At 37.4% G+C, this 18,846-nt stretch overlaps 2 protein-coding genes across 7 annotated transcripts; one reads left to right on the top strand and one right to left on the bottom strand.

Moving 5' to 3' along the window:
• Nucleotides 1-105: 105 nt before the first annotated feature.
• On the bottom strand, nucleotides 106-12,501 carry LOC127938625 (amidophosphoribosyltransferase). Of its 3 annotated transcripts, XM_052535354.1 has the most exons (12): nucleotides 12,359-12,448; nucleotides 5,705-5,756; nucleotides 5,524-5,590; nucleotides 5,171-5,377; nucleotides 4,957-5,069; nucleotides 3,235-3,380; nucleotides 2,512-2,584; nucleotides 2,214-2,365; nucleotides 1,131-1,258; nucleotides 821-1,042; nucleotides 608-728; nucleotides 106-465 (listed from the first exon to the last, which is right to left on the bottom strand). In XM_052535354.1, the coding sequence occupies exons 3-12, from the start codon at nucleotides 5,563-5,565 to the stop codon at nucleotides 302-304; spliced, it is 1,368 nt and encodes a 455-aa protein (XP_052391314.1). In that variant the 5' UTR covers nucleotides 5,566-5,590; nucleotides 5,705-5,756; nucleotides 12,359-12,448; the 3' UTR covers nucleotides 106-301. The 3 variants fall into 3 exon arrangements, with proteins under 3 accessions (XP_052391314.1, XP_052391313.1, XP_052391315.1); XM_052535353.1 differs by lacking the exon at nucleotides 5,705-5,756 and having other exon boundaries at nucleotides 12,359-12,501; XM_052535355.1 differs by lacking the exons at nucleotides 5,705-5,756; nucleotides 12,359-12,448 and adding an exon at nucleotides 11,057-11,640.
• LOC127938623 (multifunctional protein ADE2) lies at nucleotides 6,832-18,237 on the top strand. Of its 4 annotated transcripts, none has more exons than XM_052535348.1 (15): nucleotides 6,832-7,275; nucleotides 7,800-8,189; nucleotides 8,281-8,349; nucleotides 8,431-9,144; nucleotides 9,741-9,818; nucleotides 10,531-10,706; nucleotides 13,048-13,084; nucleotides 13,922-14,119; nucleotides 14,644-14,822; nucleotides 14,928-15,107; nucleotides 15,236-15,349; nucleotides 15,576-15,659; nucleotides 17,061-17,241; nucleotides 17,467-17,625; nucleotides 17,926-18,237. In XM_052535348.1, exons 1-15 carry the CDS (start codon nucleotides 6,894-6,896, stop codon nucleotides 18,090-18,092), a joined length of 3,108 nt encoding a protein of 1,035 aa, XP_052391308.1. In that variant the 5' UTR covers nucleotides 6,832-6,893; the 3' UTR covers nucleotides 18,093-18,237. The 4 variants fall into 4 exon arrangements, with proteins under 4 accessions (XP_052391308.1, XP_052391307.1, XP_052391309.1 ...); XM_052535347.1 differs by having other exon boundaries at nucleotides 8,425-9,144; XM_052535349.1 differs by lacking the exons at nucleotides 6,832-7,275; nucleotides 7,800-8,189; nucleotides 8,281-8,349; ... (1 more) ...; nucleotides 9,741-9,818; nucleotides 10,531-10,706 and adding an exon at nucleotides 12,449-12,514.
• The last annotated feature ends 609 nt before the right edge of the window (nucleotides 18,238-18,846 follow it).

Genomic DNA, 18,846 nt, shown 5'->3' with positions numbered 1-18,846 from the left:
AGCTGTAGTGATTTTACTAGAAAGAATCTTGACTAAAAGTAGTGGTTTAAAATCTGACAGCAACAGGAATGCTTTTAATGCAACTCTTAAAGGAATGTTTGAGAATAGGAAAAATAGCATGTTTTATTTTAATTCACACAGTATTTGGCCTGGCTTTAATGACATTTACAATTGTTAAAGCAGCACAACAGCTTTCTGGTTTTCGTAATATTAACAAAAGATTTTCAAAAGACAAACAAAAAACTATTCTATACAGAAATGAATAGACATTTATGTGAATAGCAGTTCGGAGGGACGAAATTCACCACTCCAGCTCCACTGGGTATTTTCCTGTGAGGCAGGCTGTGCAATGACCAAATCTAGTAGTCTTGGTGCTGATCCTCTCATCTTTCCCATGTGACTCTATCCCACTCTGAACAGCAGATACCAGGCCTTCAACTGACAAATAACGGACACTTGTAGCACCTGCTCAGAGCAAAGAAAAAACAAACCCAATAATTATCAACTAAAATTTTCTGTTTTCAGATGGGAAGTGTTTTTATTACTTTCATAATTTGTGTATTCATTAAAAAACCTTAGGAATTAAACAAATCTGCTCCTGACTTACCAATATAACCTGCTATATCCTCAAACTCTGGTTTGTTAGCAATTAGCTCCTCTTTGGTAGGAATGTTAATGCCCATGTAGCAAGGGAACCTGATTGGAGGTGATGCAACTCGAATGTGGACCTGTGATGTGTCATGTGACGAGACAAAAACATGGTGTCTGTGAAAATAGATCAAAGCAGCAAACATACAGTACTGATTCAAATATATTTTACCTCTGTGGCACCCGCTTCCTTTAGCAGTTTAATAATAGGGGAGATGGTGTTGCCCCTCACAATCGAATCATCAATAAGCACCACTCGTTTGCCAGCAAAGTTATCTGTTAACGCCCCAAACTTCTTGGCAACTCCAAGCTGACGTAGGCGAGTGTTTGGTTGAATGAATGTTCTGCCCACGTAGCGGTTCTTACACAGCACCTCTACATATGGAAGCCTTGACTGAGAAAGTGACAGAATGTAACACTTTTTAATGGATCAGAAACAATAAAGCATTATAGCAGATGTGCACAGCATCCTTATTACTCACTTGTTGTGCGTATCCTAATGCTGCAGGTGTGGCTGATTCTGGAACAGTGCTCACTACATCAGCATCAGTGGGAGCCTCAATGGCCAACTGCTGTCCACAGCGCTGCCTCACTGTATACACCATCTGACCTGTAACACACACAAAAATACTACTTTATTTCACCTAGTATTACATGAATATATCATTAAAACCCTTTACATAATACTGAATAATATATACTACCGGGTCCAAATTTAGGGTCACTAAGATTTTGTTTTAATGTTTTTGAAAGAACTGATTCTTAATAAATGTTATAACTAAATATATTAAATATCAGTGTTACATGATCTTTCAAAAATGATTCCAATATGCTGATCTGCTTAAGAAACATTTATTATTATTATCAAAGTTGAGACTGGTTGTGCAGCATGTTTTTTCAAGATTCTTTGATGAACAGACATAAGTACAGTAGTTGTTTAAAATAGAAATCTTAAAATGCTTACTATCTTGACTCACTTTTGAGCAGTTTAAATTACTGGTGAGAAAATAGGTTTTAAATAAAAAAAATATGTTTTTTGTTTTTTTGTTTTTAGTAGGCGACGAGAAAACTGAGAAAAAGGCCTGTGGTGTTCCCTTTTACTTAAAAGGTATAATTGCAGGTGCTAGAACAAATGGCTGCCCACTGCTCCGGTTGTGTGATCATGGTGTGTGTGTGTGCACTTGGATTGATTAAATGCAGAGCACCAATTCTGAGTATGGGTTACCATACTTGGCAAATGTCACGACTTTCACTTCTCTTCACCTTCACTCTGTTTGATCAGACTAACTGTGAGCTGGGATACAAAAATGTAGAAGCATGATCTGAAATTTTAACAAAAAGCATCATAAGACAGACTTGAACAAATGGGGAAATCTGAGTGCAGGTAATATGGAGAAAGTGAACACGCTGTTTATTCACACTATACTACCAACATCTGTAACAATACAAGGTGGCTGTAAATCTTAATAACCCCAATCATTTGGTTTAACCCAAATATTACTGTTAAATCACCATCTTTCCTTTCACTCAAAAGATAAGAATGATCTTAAACATTATGAACTTACCTTCAAATATGGAGTCTGGCCTGGCGAAGTAAACATACTCAAATATGCAGAAGGCAGGAGGGTCTCCATCTGGCCGTGGGACAACACTCAGGCTCTTCACTCCATTTTTAGAGATCTGGATGATCTCTCCGGGCTGTACTTCACGATAATACCTAACAACAGAAAAATTAAAACACATGCACAATAAACAAACTAAATGATTTGAGAGAAGGCTTTGAGATGGAAACTCCTTTAAAGAAATGCATAGATAGTCAAAAAGAGTAATCAAAGTGTTTCTGTTAGAATGATGTGAACATACTTTGCTCCAATGGACTGGAAGCTGCAGGACTCAGAAGAGACCACCCAGCCTTCAGTGTCTGTTTCTTCAGCACCTACAAGTTAAAAATTTATTTAAAAACAAGTTTAGCACAATTATAGACCTTATGTACTGCACAGGCAGGCCACATGCACCACTTCAGACTTTATTTTGCATCCTGTGACATGCACAGTCATGAATATATACATATTCCTCTTAACAGCCCCCAAAAATCATGGAGATAAACAATTAAGCTACTACATTTAAAATACTAAAATGACAGTCACACTCCATTTTAATCTAAATTGATGGTCTTGACACTATATAATTGGGCCTTTGCCTCTGTTGTTGTATGATTGTGTCCATGTTGGTTTCAGAAGTTGATGACCAGTTGTAGCATGTTGTACCTTTTAGTTGTGTGTGAGAGCTGTTCACAGATAATACATGTTGTTTTTATTATTATTACTACTAAAATTAATTAAACAATAAGAAATATTTGCCATAATAATTTTAATACAATAATAAAAATAATTAATTATTTGATTTTACACTGTAACTATAAAACCAATATTTATAATACCAATATTTATAGCTCTTAACAGCACTTAAAGCATCTGTTGTGTTGTCATCAAATATAGGAAATTCCTAAAAATATAAGTGACCAAAACTCATGACAGATGCGGAGATGTGACCTCAAACCCTTTCCCTCACTGCTCAATCACACACCTGAGCTGTGCAGTCTGGAGATGGGCACTAGACGTCCAATAGAAAGAGGCCTGTTTCCATAGGGGTCTCTCACTGCATAGATCACATCTTTATACATCACTAGCAGTGAGTACGAAGTAGGCGTCTCAGTCATCAGGTTCTTTATACTGAGAAAAACAAACAATAAATATACATAAAAATGAAGACTGCAGAAGTGGACTTCACTTTGCAATCAGCAGTGGTGGACAGTAACAGAGTAGCTTTAATTCATTACTGTACTGTACTGTATTTTTCAAGTATCTGTACTTTACTGTAGTAGTTTTATTTGGATTAACTTTTACAGTTACTTCACTATGTTCTAAAGCATAATATCGTTCTTTTTACTTCACTACATTTCATAAAACCTATCGTTACTCCTTATAATATATCAGTGCTCCGACACGCAGAAGCGGTGTCTAATTCAAGAATTAACTGATTATTTTTCAATGAAACTTTTTAAATCGGTTTGCAAATCGCACCAAACGAATTGCATCGGTTCTCGAGTCGACAACTCACTGATTCAAATGAACAGTTTAGTTCGCGAGTCAAAATTTCCTGTCTAAACATAAAATTTAATGAAGTGTCTTTAACTCTCTGCATGCCAGCACATTCACTTTTAGTTTTTCCTGATCCAGAGAGAAACCTTAAATAACTTGCCAAACTGAAATGTATTGTTTGACTTTTCTTATGCCTTTTTAAAATTCAGATATGTTTTTATTCACAGTATTTATATCTGTAAACAAAAGGAGGTTACATTTTTTTATTTAAAAAAATTTGAGTATTTGTAAGTAGTTGTTTTAAGCTAAAATGCTAAACTATTCCATGTTTGACTCAAACTGAAAGAACAAAGAGTTTAATTTCTATTAAGATTTAAAGGAATTTTAAGACGTAGCCTAATTAGTGATTTGAATAATAAAGTAACTAAGTTACTTTATGGACAGAGTAATTGGTAGAGTAATTTAAATTCACTATTGATGTAATCAGTATTAGTAATTAATTACTTTTTGAAAGTAACTTACCCCACACTGGTAAGTTTAGATAATTTTTAGATATAAAGTCTAAATATTTTTATTCAACCACCTAGACAGATTACATCACGGGGAAAAAGAAAGGGTGTGATGTTCAGAACATGGTAACTACAGTAATGATCAAAGTGGGAAGTCATGCCCTCTGGGGGCATTTGGCCAGGGGTCCTTTTACACCACAGACAAGTTTTTAGAAGAAAAAAATCATTATGAAAATATAATTATTTCCCTTCAAATATTCTTCCTAACTTCAAGTCTTATTCTCATGTCATATATAACTGTGATGTTCTACAAAACACCATTAAAACACACTTTTTTCTTATTGGTTAAAATCAGATGGTCAAATCGGTTTTCGCTCATGTACATCGCAGTGTAAGCTTCACAGTGAACATTACTACATCACTCTCATCAATGTAGTCCATAACAACTACAAAAATATATCTTGACTCCATATTGTGGTTATTTTGGGAAAATCCCAGGTATTTTGAGCAGTAGGATTATAAAAAAAGTTTTTGCTCATGTAAAATTAAACCAAGTAGCCTATATAAAATTGCAAAAATCTATCTATAAGTACTTTTTTACTTCAGTACATTAAAAAGTACTTTTACTGGAATAATATTTCATTATATGTATCTGTACTTTTACTCAAGTACTTGATTTGTGTACATGCACAACTTACCGAGCCAACCAATCAGGAGTGTCTAGCTCCTCCATGGGCGGAGTCAAAGCTAGGAGCTGGGTAATAATTTCACTGTCTGAGCTGGTGGAGAGGCCAACGCCATGGCGCATAACCTACAACACCCAAATACTTTATATCAAATAGAACAAAACCTCCTCCCTTCTCCTGAAAATGTATGTGGATTCTCATGTAATCCTAAAGAATCGAAGCCCACCTTCTTGCGCAGTGCGGAGGCATTGACCAGTTCCCCATTGTGTGCTACTGCAATCTTGCCATGCAGAGTGTCTACCACAAAAGGCTGGCAGTTCTGCAGCTCTGAGATGCCCGTGGTGGAGTAACGTGTGTGTCCGATGCCTAGGTTACCATTGCGCAGTTTCAGCAAATCCTCTGCTTTAAAAGCTGTATTCACTAAACCCATGCCCTGTGAGAAGCAATTATGTCAGGCATGCCTAATCTTGCATTTATTGCTGTATGTTGACGTGTTGGCTCAAGGGACAGGAACAAATCATGTTTTAAGTAAGAAGCAGATGCTATATGCATAGAAATGCTGTGTTATTCCTACATTACCTTTAGGGTGGTGTATGTTGGTGTGTTTGTTCCAGTACTCATGACAATCCCAGCACTCTCCTGACCCCTATTGAACAAAGAGTACAGTAAAAGAGGTTTTTTTTTTTCACATTAAAGATCTACAATAACTTTAGGTTATTTAGATTTAGCAGTTGTCTTATACATTCTTACACATACATACCAATCACAAATGTGGTGTCAATTAGTTTATTCAGCAGGGACACATTAAAATGCTAAAAAAAAAAAACAGTAAAGATATTTATAATGATACAAAATATTGCTGTTTCAGAAAAATGCAGTTTGAAAAGTAGCAAATACTGACACCTGGAGATTACACAAAAGTTTTCAGTTACTGATTACATTGTAGAAATTATCCATTTACAATCTGGCGTGATTCATATTGTCAGTGTTCAAACCAAAAATATAGTAGCTATGTGACCTAACAAAAAAATGTAAAGGCTTTTATTAAGCTTCTAACATGGCTTAAGTCTTAATCTCATGATGTGAGAGTGTAGCCTACATGATTTTTTTATAAATTTCTTGATGTGATAATCTTTTCTTTGAACAAGGGAATGTACCTTTAACAATAATAATAATAATAATAATATAATAATAATAATAATAATAATAAAGTGCAGATATTAAGAAACATTTATGGTGTTTGTGAAGAATTGATATTGCATGTGGTAATCTTAGAAAACATGTCTTTGCAAGAATAGTCTGAATAGAGAATGTGTCCCTCCCATTCTTTCCCGATATTTTACACGAACAAAATCAAAATCAAACCAATTCTGTTTCAATGAGTGAATGACTGCACAGTGTGTGATTAAAGCAGATCAAACTGGTTTATGTGAAGCGGTTAGGCAGAGAATGACAATGAGAAAGAGGGGGAGGAGGAATGAGAGAGAGAAAGAGAGAGTATGTGTGTGTGTGTGTGTGTGTGAGAGAGAGAGAGAGAGAGAGAGAGAGAGAGAGAGAGTGTATGAGGGAAAAGAAGACAGAAAGCATGAGGGAAAGTTTTGTCAGTTCATCCCAAAGATGTGACCAAATAAACACAAAAGACATTCGAAACTGACGTGTTAGCACAGCCAAATGCCTCTGAGCCTATTCCACGTGTCTTACTGAGTAAAGATCGACGCAGCAAGTGCAGCTCATTCGCCAAGCCACTTCTCACATTTCTTCCCTGGCCCTCCCCCGCTGCACACAGCTTAAGCCAGTCATGTGGCTGTTCTCGGTCACGTGGCTGTTCCTAACTGGCTCAGTCGTCTGGTTGCCTTGGACACTGAGCTTAAAGTCAACAGGGAGGGGGAGCAGAGAGGATAAAGGCAGAGGCGAACTAACAGAAGCCATTTCTAGGCAAGCTTAGAAACATGGAGCCTGAAACAGACCAACAAAAAAGGCATGCTGGTGAGGACAAGAGGCAGAGGGACACACCTGGACACTGGAGAGGGGAGGAAGTGAAAGCACTGCTTTCCGTGTGGAGAGAGAGACAAGCCTGGGAAGAGGAAGAAAACAGGGCCAAGTATGAGGCTATCTCAAGCCGTCTGAGAGAGCTTGGGGTGTGTAGAGACTGGATTGACTGTAAGGCTCAGAGTAGGAGCATGGCTCTTCCAGACTGGAGGCCTACGCAGACCAACTACAAACACTCTTCAGCAGATAGCAGGCCACCGACCAAAAGGCCTTACATTGCAGATGAAGAGCCGACGGCTGCCAGAAGAGAGGAGGCTGCTTCACTGCCAGGTCTTCAGGAAGGTAACACTCACATGATAACAAAGCTACGATCATAAATGCTTCATTTTTGAATGAAGCATTCAAGTTCCAGTTGGATATTTGCTCTTTTTTATATTTTGTGTGTAACCTGCATAATTAATTACAAATATAAATAATATATATATTTTAAAAAATTTATAAAATAAAACATTTTTTATTATAACAGTGGTTCTCAACCAGGAGCCAGTGCCCACTATGAGGCCACAAAATAACTACATTTAAAATAAGACAAAAACAAGCATTAAACTGTCCCTCCCCCACCCTTTGAAGAGAACAGGACTTCCATGGTCTTGAAAAACTTGTCTTACTCCATGAGCATTTTTTTATGAATACATTTTTCTAGTTATGCAGACAACTAAAATACTTTAGCTAATCAAAACAAAAACCTGGTGGATTTTAAAAACCCACCTGGTGGGTGTGCAAATCCCACCCCATTGTTTATATTAAATTTTCCTCTGCCTGATCTTGCCAAACCTGTTTTTAAGTGAGAACCAATGTACTTCTAGGGCTGGAAGGAGGGAGGCACTGGTCCGACAAGGAAGTTCGGGCTCTACTTACTGTTTGGGCCGACAAGGAGGTTCACAAGCAGCTCCAACGCTCCCACAGAAACAAGGCCATCTTCCAGGAGATGGCATGTCGCCTGGAGCGCCAACACGGCGTGGTGCGAGACTGGAGACAGTGCCGCACCAAATATAAGAACATGAAATATGACTACAAAGTCAGCAAGAGTCAAGGCCGGCCGATAAGGTTCTTTGCTGAGCTTGATGCTATAATGCAGGGTAAAGACATCGAGGGTGGATTTGAAGAGAATGAGTCGTCTAGGAACATACCAGACAGGAACCAGGTGGCCATGAGACGTGAACCTGTCGAAGAACAGGTGATCAAGATTGACGACGGTAAGATGTGTGTTTTTAATTACAACAAAACAGTGATGGTACAAGATTACCATCAAGTTCATCATCTGCATCTGTTCATGATTTCTTTAAGATGAAAGTCTGGCAGAGACGCAAACAATAATGACTGCCGCGACTCATACCCTGATTGCAAGAGAGGCAGGTGAGTTCTGAGATAAACATGAATGTTGTATCAACATCTTCATTTTTTTTTTACAAAAACTAATTTCTTCTTCAGCAACAGCAGCAGCAAACGAGATGAACATAATCACAGTTCACGACTCGGGCAGAAATTGGAGTGAGGAAGAGGTGGCCGCACTGCTTCAGATCTGGGCTGAAGAAGGCATTCAGCGACAGCTACAGGGCTCAACCAGAAACAAAGACATATTCGTGCAAATTTCACGAAGGCTTCTTCAGCAGGGCGTGGAAAGGGACTGGAAACAGTGTCGCACCAAGTACAAAAACCTGAAGTACCTCTACCGCTCTCTGCAGAGAGGAAAAGCAGATATCGGAGATCCTCGCCGTGTCATGAGATTTTACGAACAGCTGGATGCCCTTTTGTCCAAGCCTCCTAGAAGTCGTCTGAGCTACACCGAGTTTTCCGACACAAATAGTTTACTAAGGAACTCCAGGATGTTCACTCCACCATCCTTTGATGAGCACTCCATGGGCGGACTTCCACAGGAGGACAATGACATTGTTGCGGTTAGATATGACCAATCACCCATGGATGAGGCCGCTTTGAGATCTCCTGCCATTTCTGCAAGGGTCTTTCGGAACAAAGTTGACACCCAAGGCATTTTAACAAGACCAGAGGAAGTGTCAGATGTTGAATATGGGATGCCTGAAATGAATGCCAGGATACTGAGGTCAAATGGCAGTCCTCAGATAGAATATGAACAACATGTCTCCACTGACTCCATATACGATGACACTCATAACTACAGAAGGAATCCAGGTAATAAAATTATTATACCAGTGGTTCTCAACTGGTTTCGCATCCAATTTGAAATTAGATATGTGGTGGCCCAAAGCATGACCAAATTTGATATCATGGGAAAAAAAAGATTTTACAATTAAACAATTGTAATAATTTAAAAATATATATTTTTAAGACAATAACACACTGCAACAATACACCGATTCAATTCTTGAATCAATATTTATTGTAGTCATATTTTATTTTAATTTGCAATGCTTTGTTCATGGATTTTGAAAATGAGGGCATATTTGAGGATGATGCAACCAGTCCATTCATCATTTTCTGACGAATTAAATAACAGTTTGATCAAACACAAAGCCTTTGACGTCAGCAACACAAGATATGAGAAGTGTTTTCCTCCTTTAAACATGCAGAAAGGCCTTTAATAATTACAGAAATTTACATTTAATTATTTGCACTTAGTATCGTTTCTTCCTCTGCTGGTAGCAATGCTATCAGAACAAACCCTTTTTTTTGCTCATGGCCCACCAGTTAAGAACCACTGACCCATGATCCTTTTAAATGAAATGTTTTGTGTTGTCTCAATATGTGTGCATACATTTGCAATGTAGACAGCAGTGACCCATCATACACAAGGGGAGAGCATGCAGTGGCTACCAAAGGAAGAAAAAGGAAAGCTGCAGATGAAGGTTTTGCATTATTTTCTCCTCAATACAGAGACAAACTCAAATTTGTAATGAGCAGAGTGAGAGTGAGGTGTGAGTTGATCATGTGACTTCAGTTTGACTAATAGAATCAAGACAGGAATAAGAACACATTTACAGGATAGACAGCATTTCATAACAGATGCGGCACATCAGTGGCAAACAATCCTGAACTATTTTGTCATCTGAAAGTTTAAATAAAAGGGATTGGAACTAAGAGTCATAACGCTACAATAAAATAAATATTAATTACTGAATAGATAATGGATTCTGACAGAAGTATCAGGTAACACTTTAGAATAAGGTTCCATTAGTTAATGTTAGTTAATGTATTAATTAACATGAACAAACAATGAATAATACATTTATTACTGTATTTATTCATCTTCATTAATATTAGTCAATTAAAATACAGTTATTCATTTTTAGTTCATGGCAATTCACAGTGCATTAACTAATTTTAACAAGCACAAATTTTGATTTAAATAATGCATTAGTAAATGTTGAAATTAACATGAACTAAGACTTATAAATGCTGTAGAAGGATTGTTCTTGCTTAGTTCATGTTAACGAAAGTAGTTAACTAACATTAACTAATGGAACCTTATTCTAAAGTGTTACCTAGTATCATATTAAGAAATTGTCAGTGAACAAAGATGTTCTTTGACCCATATAACACTATATCTTGTGTGTTTAGGGGATCGTTTGCTTTGTAAACAGTTTCATCAGAGCACTGATGATGGAGAAAGCAGCACAGATTGGTCTGAGAATATAGACTTCCAATGCAAAGAAGAGGAGGATCCATACATTCCGATCATGGAGATCACCTCTATCTGTTCAATGGCATCTAATGCAATCACATCTGAACAATCGGTGAGACGGCAAGACAATGGAAGTCTATTGATGTGTGATTCAACTGCATGGCTGCAGGCTATTGCAAACTATTATTATCATTTCCTTGGGCTTCATCAGCATTTGTAAGGCATTATAATATCAAAGGGGTCATATGATGCGATTTCAGTTTTTCCTTTCTTTTTGGAGTGTTACAAGCTCTTGGTGCATAGAGAAGATCTGTAAAGTTTCAAAGACTAAAGTTTCAAATCTAAAGAGAGATTCTTTATAAAAGTTAAGACGGCTCGTTCTAACGCCCCCACATCTCTACGTCACTGTGGGAAGAGCTTCATAACACCGCCCAGATGTTTTTGCAAAGAAAGGCGGCATACCTTTTATTCTCGTTGTAGTATTGTTGTTGCCGTCGCTAACGCTATGTTGTATAGACGTTGTGTGTTTCACTGTGAAAGTGAATCTACTTTGTTTGGCCTTCCAAAAGAGGACGATATCCGCTTCGTCATGCCTGGAGCTGATCTGTGCTGGTCGCTTAGAAAATGCATCAACTTTGCACTGTGGATCACCAGATTGCCTTTCACTGTAGATGAAGCCGAGTCCAGCCCGGGGTCCTCACATGTGGCTGTCGTAAGATCCTTCGTAGAATCGGGCTCACCTCTGCTCACTCAAGCCGGCCTCCGGCCTCTGCTCACTCTGCTCTGCTCGCTGTTTCGTTAATAAAGTAAAACTACTTTGTTTGGCCTTTCAAAAGAGGACACAACTGGAAATCATGTTTATATCACATTTATAATGGGTTTTATGTCAATGTATCGTCGCTCCGGCTGGACTCGATCACAATATGTTAAGGGGTGTAACATTTACACAACGCTTGAGGTATTCAGCCAATCAAAATGCACTGGATAGCTGGCCAATCACAGCACACCTTGCATTTCAGAACGATGAGCCCTGTAAAATTGTAAAAAAAATCTACGGGGCATAGAAGGAGAAACAATAATGTACAGTATGTGGAAAATTATGCGCTTCTTGAACCTTCAACTACATAAACACATTACACCAAATAATGTTCTTTTTAGCAGCACCATATGACCCCTTTAAGAAAACAGATTAGGTCATTGCAAAACTTGCAGCAGTGAATTATTCATGTTCATAAATTAAGAACAAAACATTATTAGTTTGTACACCATCCATACTATATGTGAAACGAGGTTTATTTAATTTGGGAAGATTTTTTTCAACCACAGGGAGATCTATGCTGGGAAAACATAAATAACCCAGCCTAAGATTATTTGCTGGTTTTAGCTGGAGTAAACTAGTCTTCCAGCTTGACCAGCTAAAAACTGGCCAAAACCCCTAGAAGTACATTGGTAAAAATGCTAAATTTGGTATACTTACTTATGATCTGTAAAGAAGTATAGAACATAATGTTTAAGCAAAAGCTTATTGAATATTGGGCTACCAAGATTAACTGAGGACAAAAGATTGCTGGTCTAAGATGGTTTAACATGGTCTTCCACTTCACCTTTAAAATCCAACAGAACAGCCTGGCCATGTTGGGAAACCAGCAAGTTATGTTTTTCAGCAGGGATGATCTTAAAATGTTTGTTCTATAGTCATGGTCTCAAACTCCAGAATAAAAGTCACCTCTATTGGAACCAGTCCTTTAGCAGCAGCACACTTACCTGTGCTGCAAAGCAACAAGTCCAAGTGTCAAAATCTGCGCGACCTCCAGTTGTGTTGGCCATTCCCCCGCAGACACGCAGCCGAACACCCCGCATTCCTCCCCAATGCCCGACTCCTCAAACTCCATATCCTCCTTTCTAAAGCGAGCTATATGGGTTTGTATTGTAAGCGTGTATTTGGCTGGTCACTCGAAGCACGTGTTTCGCAGCGGAACATGCGGCAGAGGATCTGGCAACACAAATGAACAAAATCGCCAGCTTTGAAGCACAGGCTTGAGAAGAGGAAAAACAGAAAAGTTTTGTGGGAAAAAAAAAGAGCAAGTTTTGTCCAACCAATAAACGTACAAAGTCTGGTGGATAAATCAATGTCTTTCGCAGCATTACTTCAATTGTAGTTTGTAAAGATTCCGTAAGACTGTTTGCTTCGGTTCAATAGATAAGTATTTTGTCTTTTAAAGTATGCAGATTAAGATTTTGCCCACGTGGTAAAGATGGCACGACTCTGATTGGTTTTTATGAATCGACAGAGTGTCGCAAGGCTTTGCTCTGCTGAAAATAAATTAGTTGAGTCTCGCTCTCCTCCTCGACATACTTTACATAAGCCTTTCTCCGATCTACAAGTAGTTATTGAAACGTTTGGTTGAAACCCAGCAACATAGAATAATCAAGTGTCTAATAATATTTTGCAGGAAAAACGAAGATCAACAGTAATGGCGAACACAACAGGTAAGTTTGATTAAATTTGTCTGCTTGATTATTTCTGTTATCATGTTTTGACTCCGTGCACTCTGCAGTTGCGCATTGAATAAAATGCACCCATATGGCATGAGTTAATACTTCAGTTCTTTTCTCTAACGATCGGTAATATTACTAGAGGTAATATAAGTATTTTCAGTCAAGCTAAATCAGAATAGGAGTAAATGATAAGGCTTCAATAATTAAGTAGAAATGTTTAAAAAAATAGTCTAAATCAAGTTTTTAGAAAGTATCTCTCTGTTGTTAAACGTATAGTCTTTTGTTATTAAAGATTTTCTCAGAAAATTGTGTAATGGCTCTAAAGAAAATTAAGTGGTGGGTGCATCCATCAAGAAGAAAACACTTTTTACAATTTTTTTATTTTTATTTAATCAAACGGTATTTTAATTTTTCTTAGACTCGGTCAATTTTTCCCCAGCAGATCTTTTCTTAATAAGATCAAATATTTGACATTTAAAATTAAATAAATTGATAAAAATAAAATAAAATTGCCAAGCCATCATGAGGGACTGAAAGAGACCTTATTGTTTTATGTTTTTCAGAAAAATGGCTTCCTTCGTGTTGCTTATGCCATACTGATTTTTATTTGGTGTACAATTTTGAAATAAAAAATATATAATAATACTGGTATTATATATTATTATATTAATATAATAATGGATTGAAAAACTGCTTATGGCTATATTTATTGTCATAATTTCAAACCCAAATGTGCTTGTGTCACCATAATTTGCAGTGATTTACATCTCAAAGTCACATACACTTACATCAATTAACATGCATTGTTCCCTTGGTTTTTATGTGAAGAACTGAAACTAGGTAAAAAACTGAACGAGGGTAAGACCAAGCAGATCTTTGAGCTTGTGGATGAGCCGGGTCATGTTCTGGTCCAGTCTAAAGATCAGATCACAGCGGGCAATGCGGTTCGGAAGGATCAGATGGAGGGCAAGGCAGCCATTGCCAACAAGACCACCAGCTGTGTGTTCAAACTTTTACAGGATGCTGGTGAGATTTCCTTTCTGTTGATTTGTTTTTATTTCGTCTTTTGACAAGCTGGTTAATTTATTTGCACATTTGTCACAAACAATATTCATTCAAAAGATTGGTGGTGTGCTGTAAACAGGCAAGCAAGTATTTCTCAAAAGTTTTATCTAGTTGAAGACAAGAGAGGCCCAAATTCAAAGTTGCAAGAGGGCATTTACATTTAAAATAGTTTGCACAACCTCAGCAATTTTAGTGAATTAAAGTTGGTGTGTATACTCTGGGGAAATGACTGCCATGTGACAGCCATGCTTCCTTTAATTAAACTGAAAATGTCACGCATGCTTGCTGTGTCCAGGCTGTTAAGACTGCTGTCCCAGTTTCACTTTGTAAAAGCATTTGTCTTTTGTCTGTCATACCTATACTCCTCACAGTCAGTGTCAGTATATATCTGTTCTCTGCTTGTAATGCCATTAATTTACTAGACCAATAATTTGATCATTTCTATACACAGTAATGTGAATCATGACTCTACCACTCTCTTTCAGGGTTCAAGACGGCATTTGTCAGGCAGCATTCTGAGACCGCTTTTGTGGCGTCCAGATGTGAGATGATACCCATTGAGTGGGTCTGCAGACGAATAGCCACAGGCTCCTTCCTCAAACGCAACCCTGGGGTCAAAGAGGGCTACCGCTTCTCTCCTCTTAAAATGGAGATGTTCTTTAAGGTGAGGTTCTGTTATTTAGAAATAAAGTTGTTGAGAAGGCATTTTATCAATCACATTTCACATATTTCCTATATTGATGCCCTCAGTTTTTCTTCCATCATTCAGGATGATGCCAATAACGATCCTCAGTGGTCAGAGGAGCAGCTTTTGGCAGCTGGTTTTGAGTTGGCAGGTTTGACTATTGGCCGCTGTGAGGTGGACATCATGAGTAAAAGCACAGTGGCCATTTTTGAAGTCCTGGAGAAGGCTTGGGCCACACAGGACTGCACGCTGGTGGATATGAAAGTAAGAAACCGGAGTGTATTGAACTAGCACTTTTAAAGGACGTTTCTGTTAGTGTAACTGGTGGTAGTGATAGTTGCTACTATTGATTCCTATGGTAAATTTTTAATGCCCATAAACCATAATTTTAGATTGAATTTGGTGTGAACGTGACAACAAAAGAGATTGTTCTGGCTGATGTGATTGACAACGACTCGTGGAGACTCTGGCCTGCTGGGGATCGCAGCCAGCAGAAAGACAAACAGGTAAATAGCAAAACATCTTATACATGTCAGACATGAAAAGAATTTACACTAAAATTCTTCACTGGAGTAAAGCTAGCCATCATTAAGAGTTTATTAATTTTGAGGAAGCAGATGTCCTGCTATGATCGAGGTCTTTCCAGATATTCGTTGATTAGAGAGAATTGATCTACCTGTAGTATGATCTGTATGACTGTGACTGTCAGTTTAAATGGTGTTCTCTGTGAAGGTGTACCGTGACCTGAAAGAAGTCACTCCTGAGGCCATGCAGATGGTGAAGAGGAACTTTGAGTGGGTTGCAGAGCGAGTCAAGGTACAAAGTTTTACAAAAACTTAATTTTTTACACTTCCTGTAATATAGCGATACAAATCACACTTTTTTTTTCTCTCTCTATTCATATTAAAATTGCACAAGTTAGCATGAAATTCACCTCATTTTTAAAATCATGTTTTTGGCTTAAGGTTACTTTGGAAATGTAATGGTTCACAAATTGCAAGTTACCGTTTTAAAATGTAATAAATATTGTTACTGTTTCAATTACTTTTTTAAAGTGATGGTACTTATTACTTCTGATTACATTTCATTTGCTTTTTTTAAAATTTCGAATGAATGTTTTCCAACGTTAATAATAATTTTCAAACATTTAAATCCGGCAGGTCAGAGTTAACCTTACTGTAGTACTCAACAACTAATAACTGTCAGACTTTCAACATTTTTCATCACTTAATTTCATTTTAAAGCACCGCCACCACAAAATCTGACTTTAGCGCTTATTTTTACTTTGAGATCATTCTGGAAATAAAACAGTTATCGAAAATATGTGTATGTGTCCTGTTCTGTGTCCTAAACTGTGTCCTGAACTATTTGTCTTAAATTTTAGAGCAGTCAATGCAATTTGGGAAAGAGATCAGTTAATCTGTTTGTGTGTGTGATGCTACCTCAGGTTTGATATTAAAACCTTTTATGTCAATAGCAATTTTAATAGTTGGCAAACATATTTTTCACTGAACTGTTTAAATTGCACCCTTATCTGATTTCTGGATTAAATTATTTTTAAATTTCAAGCATTTCAAGCATTTTTACCACTCGCAAATGTGGCAAATCATGTGGAAAAATTCTGTCATTTACTCATCCTTATGTCGTTTTTTCCTACTGTGGAAGTCAATGGCAACCACAAACTGTTTGATTACCAGCAATCTTCAAAATATCTTTTTATGTTCAAAATAAGAAGGCAACTCATACAGATTTTGGAACGACATTCATTACACTTGCATGTCACAATATAGAAGAAATTGTCTGCCGCTAGTCCACTTAATCATGATTTTAAAGATCCTTAAGTAATAAAAACTGACTGCAGTCAATTTAATTTATCATAAACTGCATCAAGAAGCTGAACATTAAAGTAGAGCTCTGTGACCTTGTGCTATTTAGTTAATTCACCCAGATCAGGCTTTCACACCATTAACCTCTTAAGACCGCAGTGCCCCCACCATTCCAAGTCTTGCACAACATCTAAATGAATTATCCCAGTCTGAATGAACATCACCACCTTTACTGCCTGAAACTTTTCACTTTAGAATGGGATTCCTAATAGATCAAACTGATTATTGTTGTTGTTTTTCTGCTGTCAGTGACATATAACCAATATCACAATAAGGCTATTTTTGTGGAAGAACCTGAATCTGATGAGAAAATGTTTGTGTGTGCATCTAGCTGCTCCTAGAGTCACAGGGGAAAGGAAGGGTCATCGTTCTGATGGGCTCTACTTCAGATGTGGCTCACTGTGAGAAGATCCGTAAGGCTTGTGGCTCTTATGGTATTCCCTGCCATCTTAGAGTCAACTCTGCCCATAAAGGCCCTGATGAGACACTCCGCATCAAAGCTGAATATGAGGGTATGACCAAACACAACTACATAACTAACACTAAGAACAGAATGTCTTTTTTCTGCAGACTATTATCTTATATAAAATGTATATTAAAAAAAACCTACTAGTGTTAGCTACAGTGGTTAATATTTCAAACATCAATATTTTAATCCAGAATGCTTTAAGTAGAGTGAGTTTATTGCATAATTCAGTACTTAATTAAATCTATGAATATTATTATTTTTTTCTCAGGTGATGGCATACCAACCATCTTTGTTGCAGTGGCGGGCAGAAGTAATGGCTTAGGTCCTGTGATGTCAGGAAACACTGCGTATCCGGTTATTAACTGTCCTCCCATTACCCCTGACTGGGGTGCTCAGGACATCTGGTCATCTCTTCGCATGCCTAGTGGTACAGATAGATTTAACTGTCCTTAAATATGATGTGATTATCTGCACTCTACAACAGAGTCAGTCAAAAATTATAAACAGTAATATTGTGAAAAAGAACTGTTAAATTACATAAGAAAATAGAGAAATTCAACTTTGATATTGAAATATTTTGTAACCTTGTAATGTGTTGTTGTTAAATAAAAGTAGTATTATTGTCATTATTCTTTTAAATCTTGCTGACCCCAAACTTTTGAATAGTAGTGTACATTGCAGTATTGTAGGTGTAATCCTAAATAATCTCTCGTTCTTTCTTTTTCAGGTCTGGGTTGCTCCACAGTTCTTTCTCCAGAAGCTGCCGCTCAGTTTGCAGCTCAGATTCTGGGTCTAAATGACCATTTGGTTTGGGTCAAACTTCGAGCATCCATGCTGAACACCTGGATCTCCCTGAAGCAGGCTGACAAGAAGCTGCAAGAGTGCAGCCTGTGATAAACCAGCATTTTCATTCCCTTCAACCACTACAAATCTGCTTACATTTTTGTCTTCAAGCAAGCCTATGTGAAATGTGACTTAGAGCTTATTTGCAATAATACCATTTCTTGTGTACATTACGTCAATAAACATTCATCAGTTACTTTTGTCTTGGTGGTGGTTGTTCATCAAATATTCAAAAAATAAAAGCCAAGGGTGTCATAAAACACTGTCGTAAAACATTTAAAAAAAAATCCTCCGTACACTGCGTCTCCTGTGCAGAGAATGATGATTGATTGATAACTGCTGCACGAGATTAGATTCACCACTGCTACATTATTATAAGAGTTCCCTACTGATCCAGGGACAAAATTTTTAAAATAATAATTGAAAATATGAAAGTAATATAATGTTGTGTAATCTGTAATACTATAGTCATGGCCAACAGTTTTGGTAGTGACATGCATTTTGTTTTTGTAATGTTTGCTGCTTCAGTATTTGTAGATGATTTTTCCACATTTCTTTGGTATCCTGAAAAACAATGATGAGCATATCAGTTTTAAAGGCTTTTATAGTCAATATTTACAGTGTTGACCCTTGTTCTTCATAAACTCTGCAGTTCGCTCTGGCATGCCACTGCCACTCTGAGAAGCTCTTTTTATACCCAATCATGTTGTCTATTGACCTCATAAGTTGCAAATTGATCCTCCAGCTGTTCCTTATATGTACATTAACTTTTCCAGTTAATGTACATGGGACAGGTATTGCTACC

The sequence above is a fragment of the Carassius gibelio genome, chromosome A20, assembly GCF_023724105.1.
Source record: "Carassius gibelio isolate Cgi1373 ecotype wild population from Czech Republic chromosome A20, carGib1.2-hapl.c, whole genome shotgun sequence".
NCBI lineage: Eukaryota > Metazoa > Chordata > Actinopteri > Cypriniformes > Cyprinidae > Carassius > Carassius gibelio.
The sequence above is the reverse complement of the archived record's forward strand: the minus strand, read 5'-3'. Positions and strand labels throughout refer to the sequence as shown.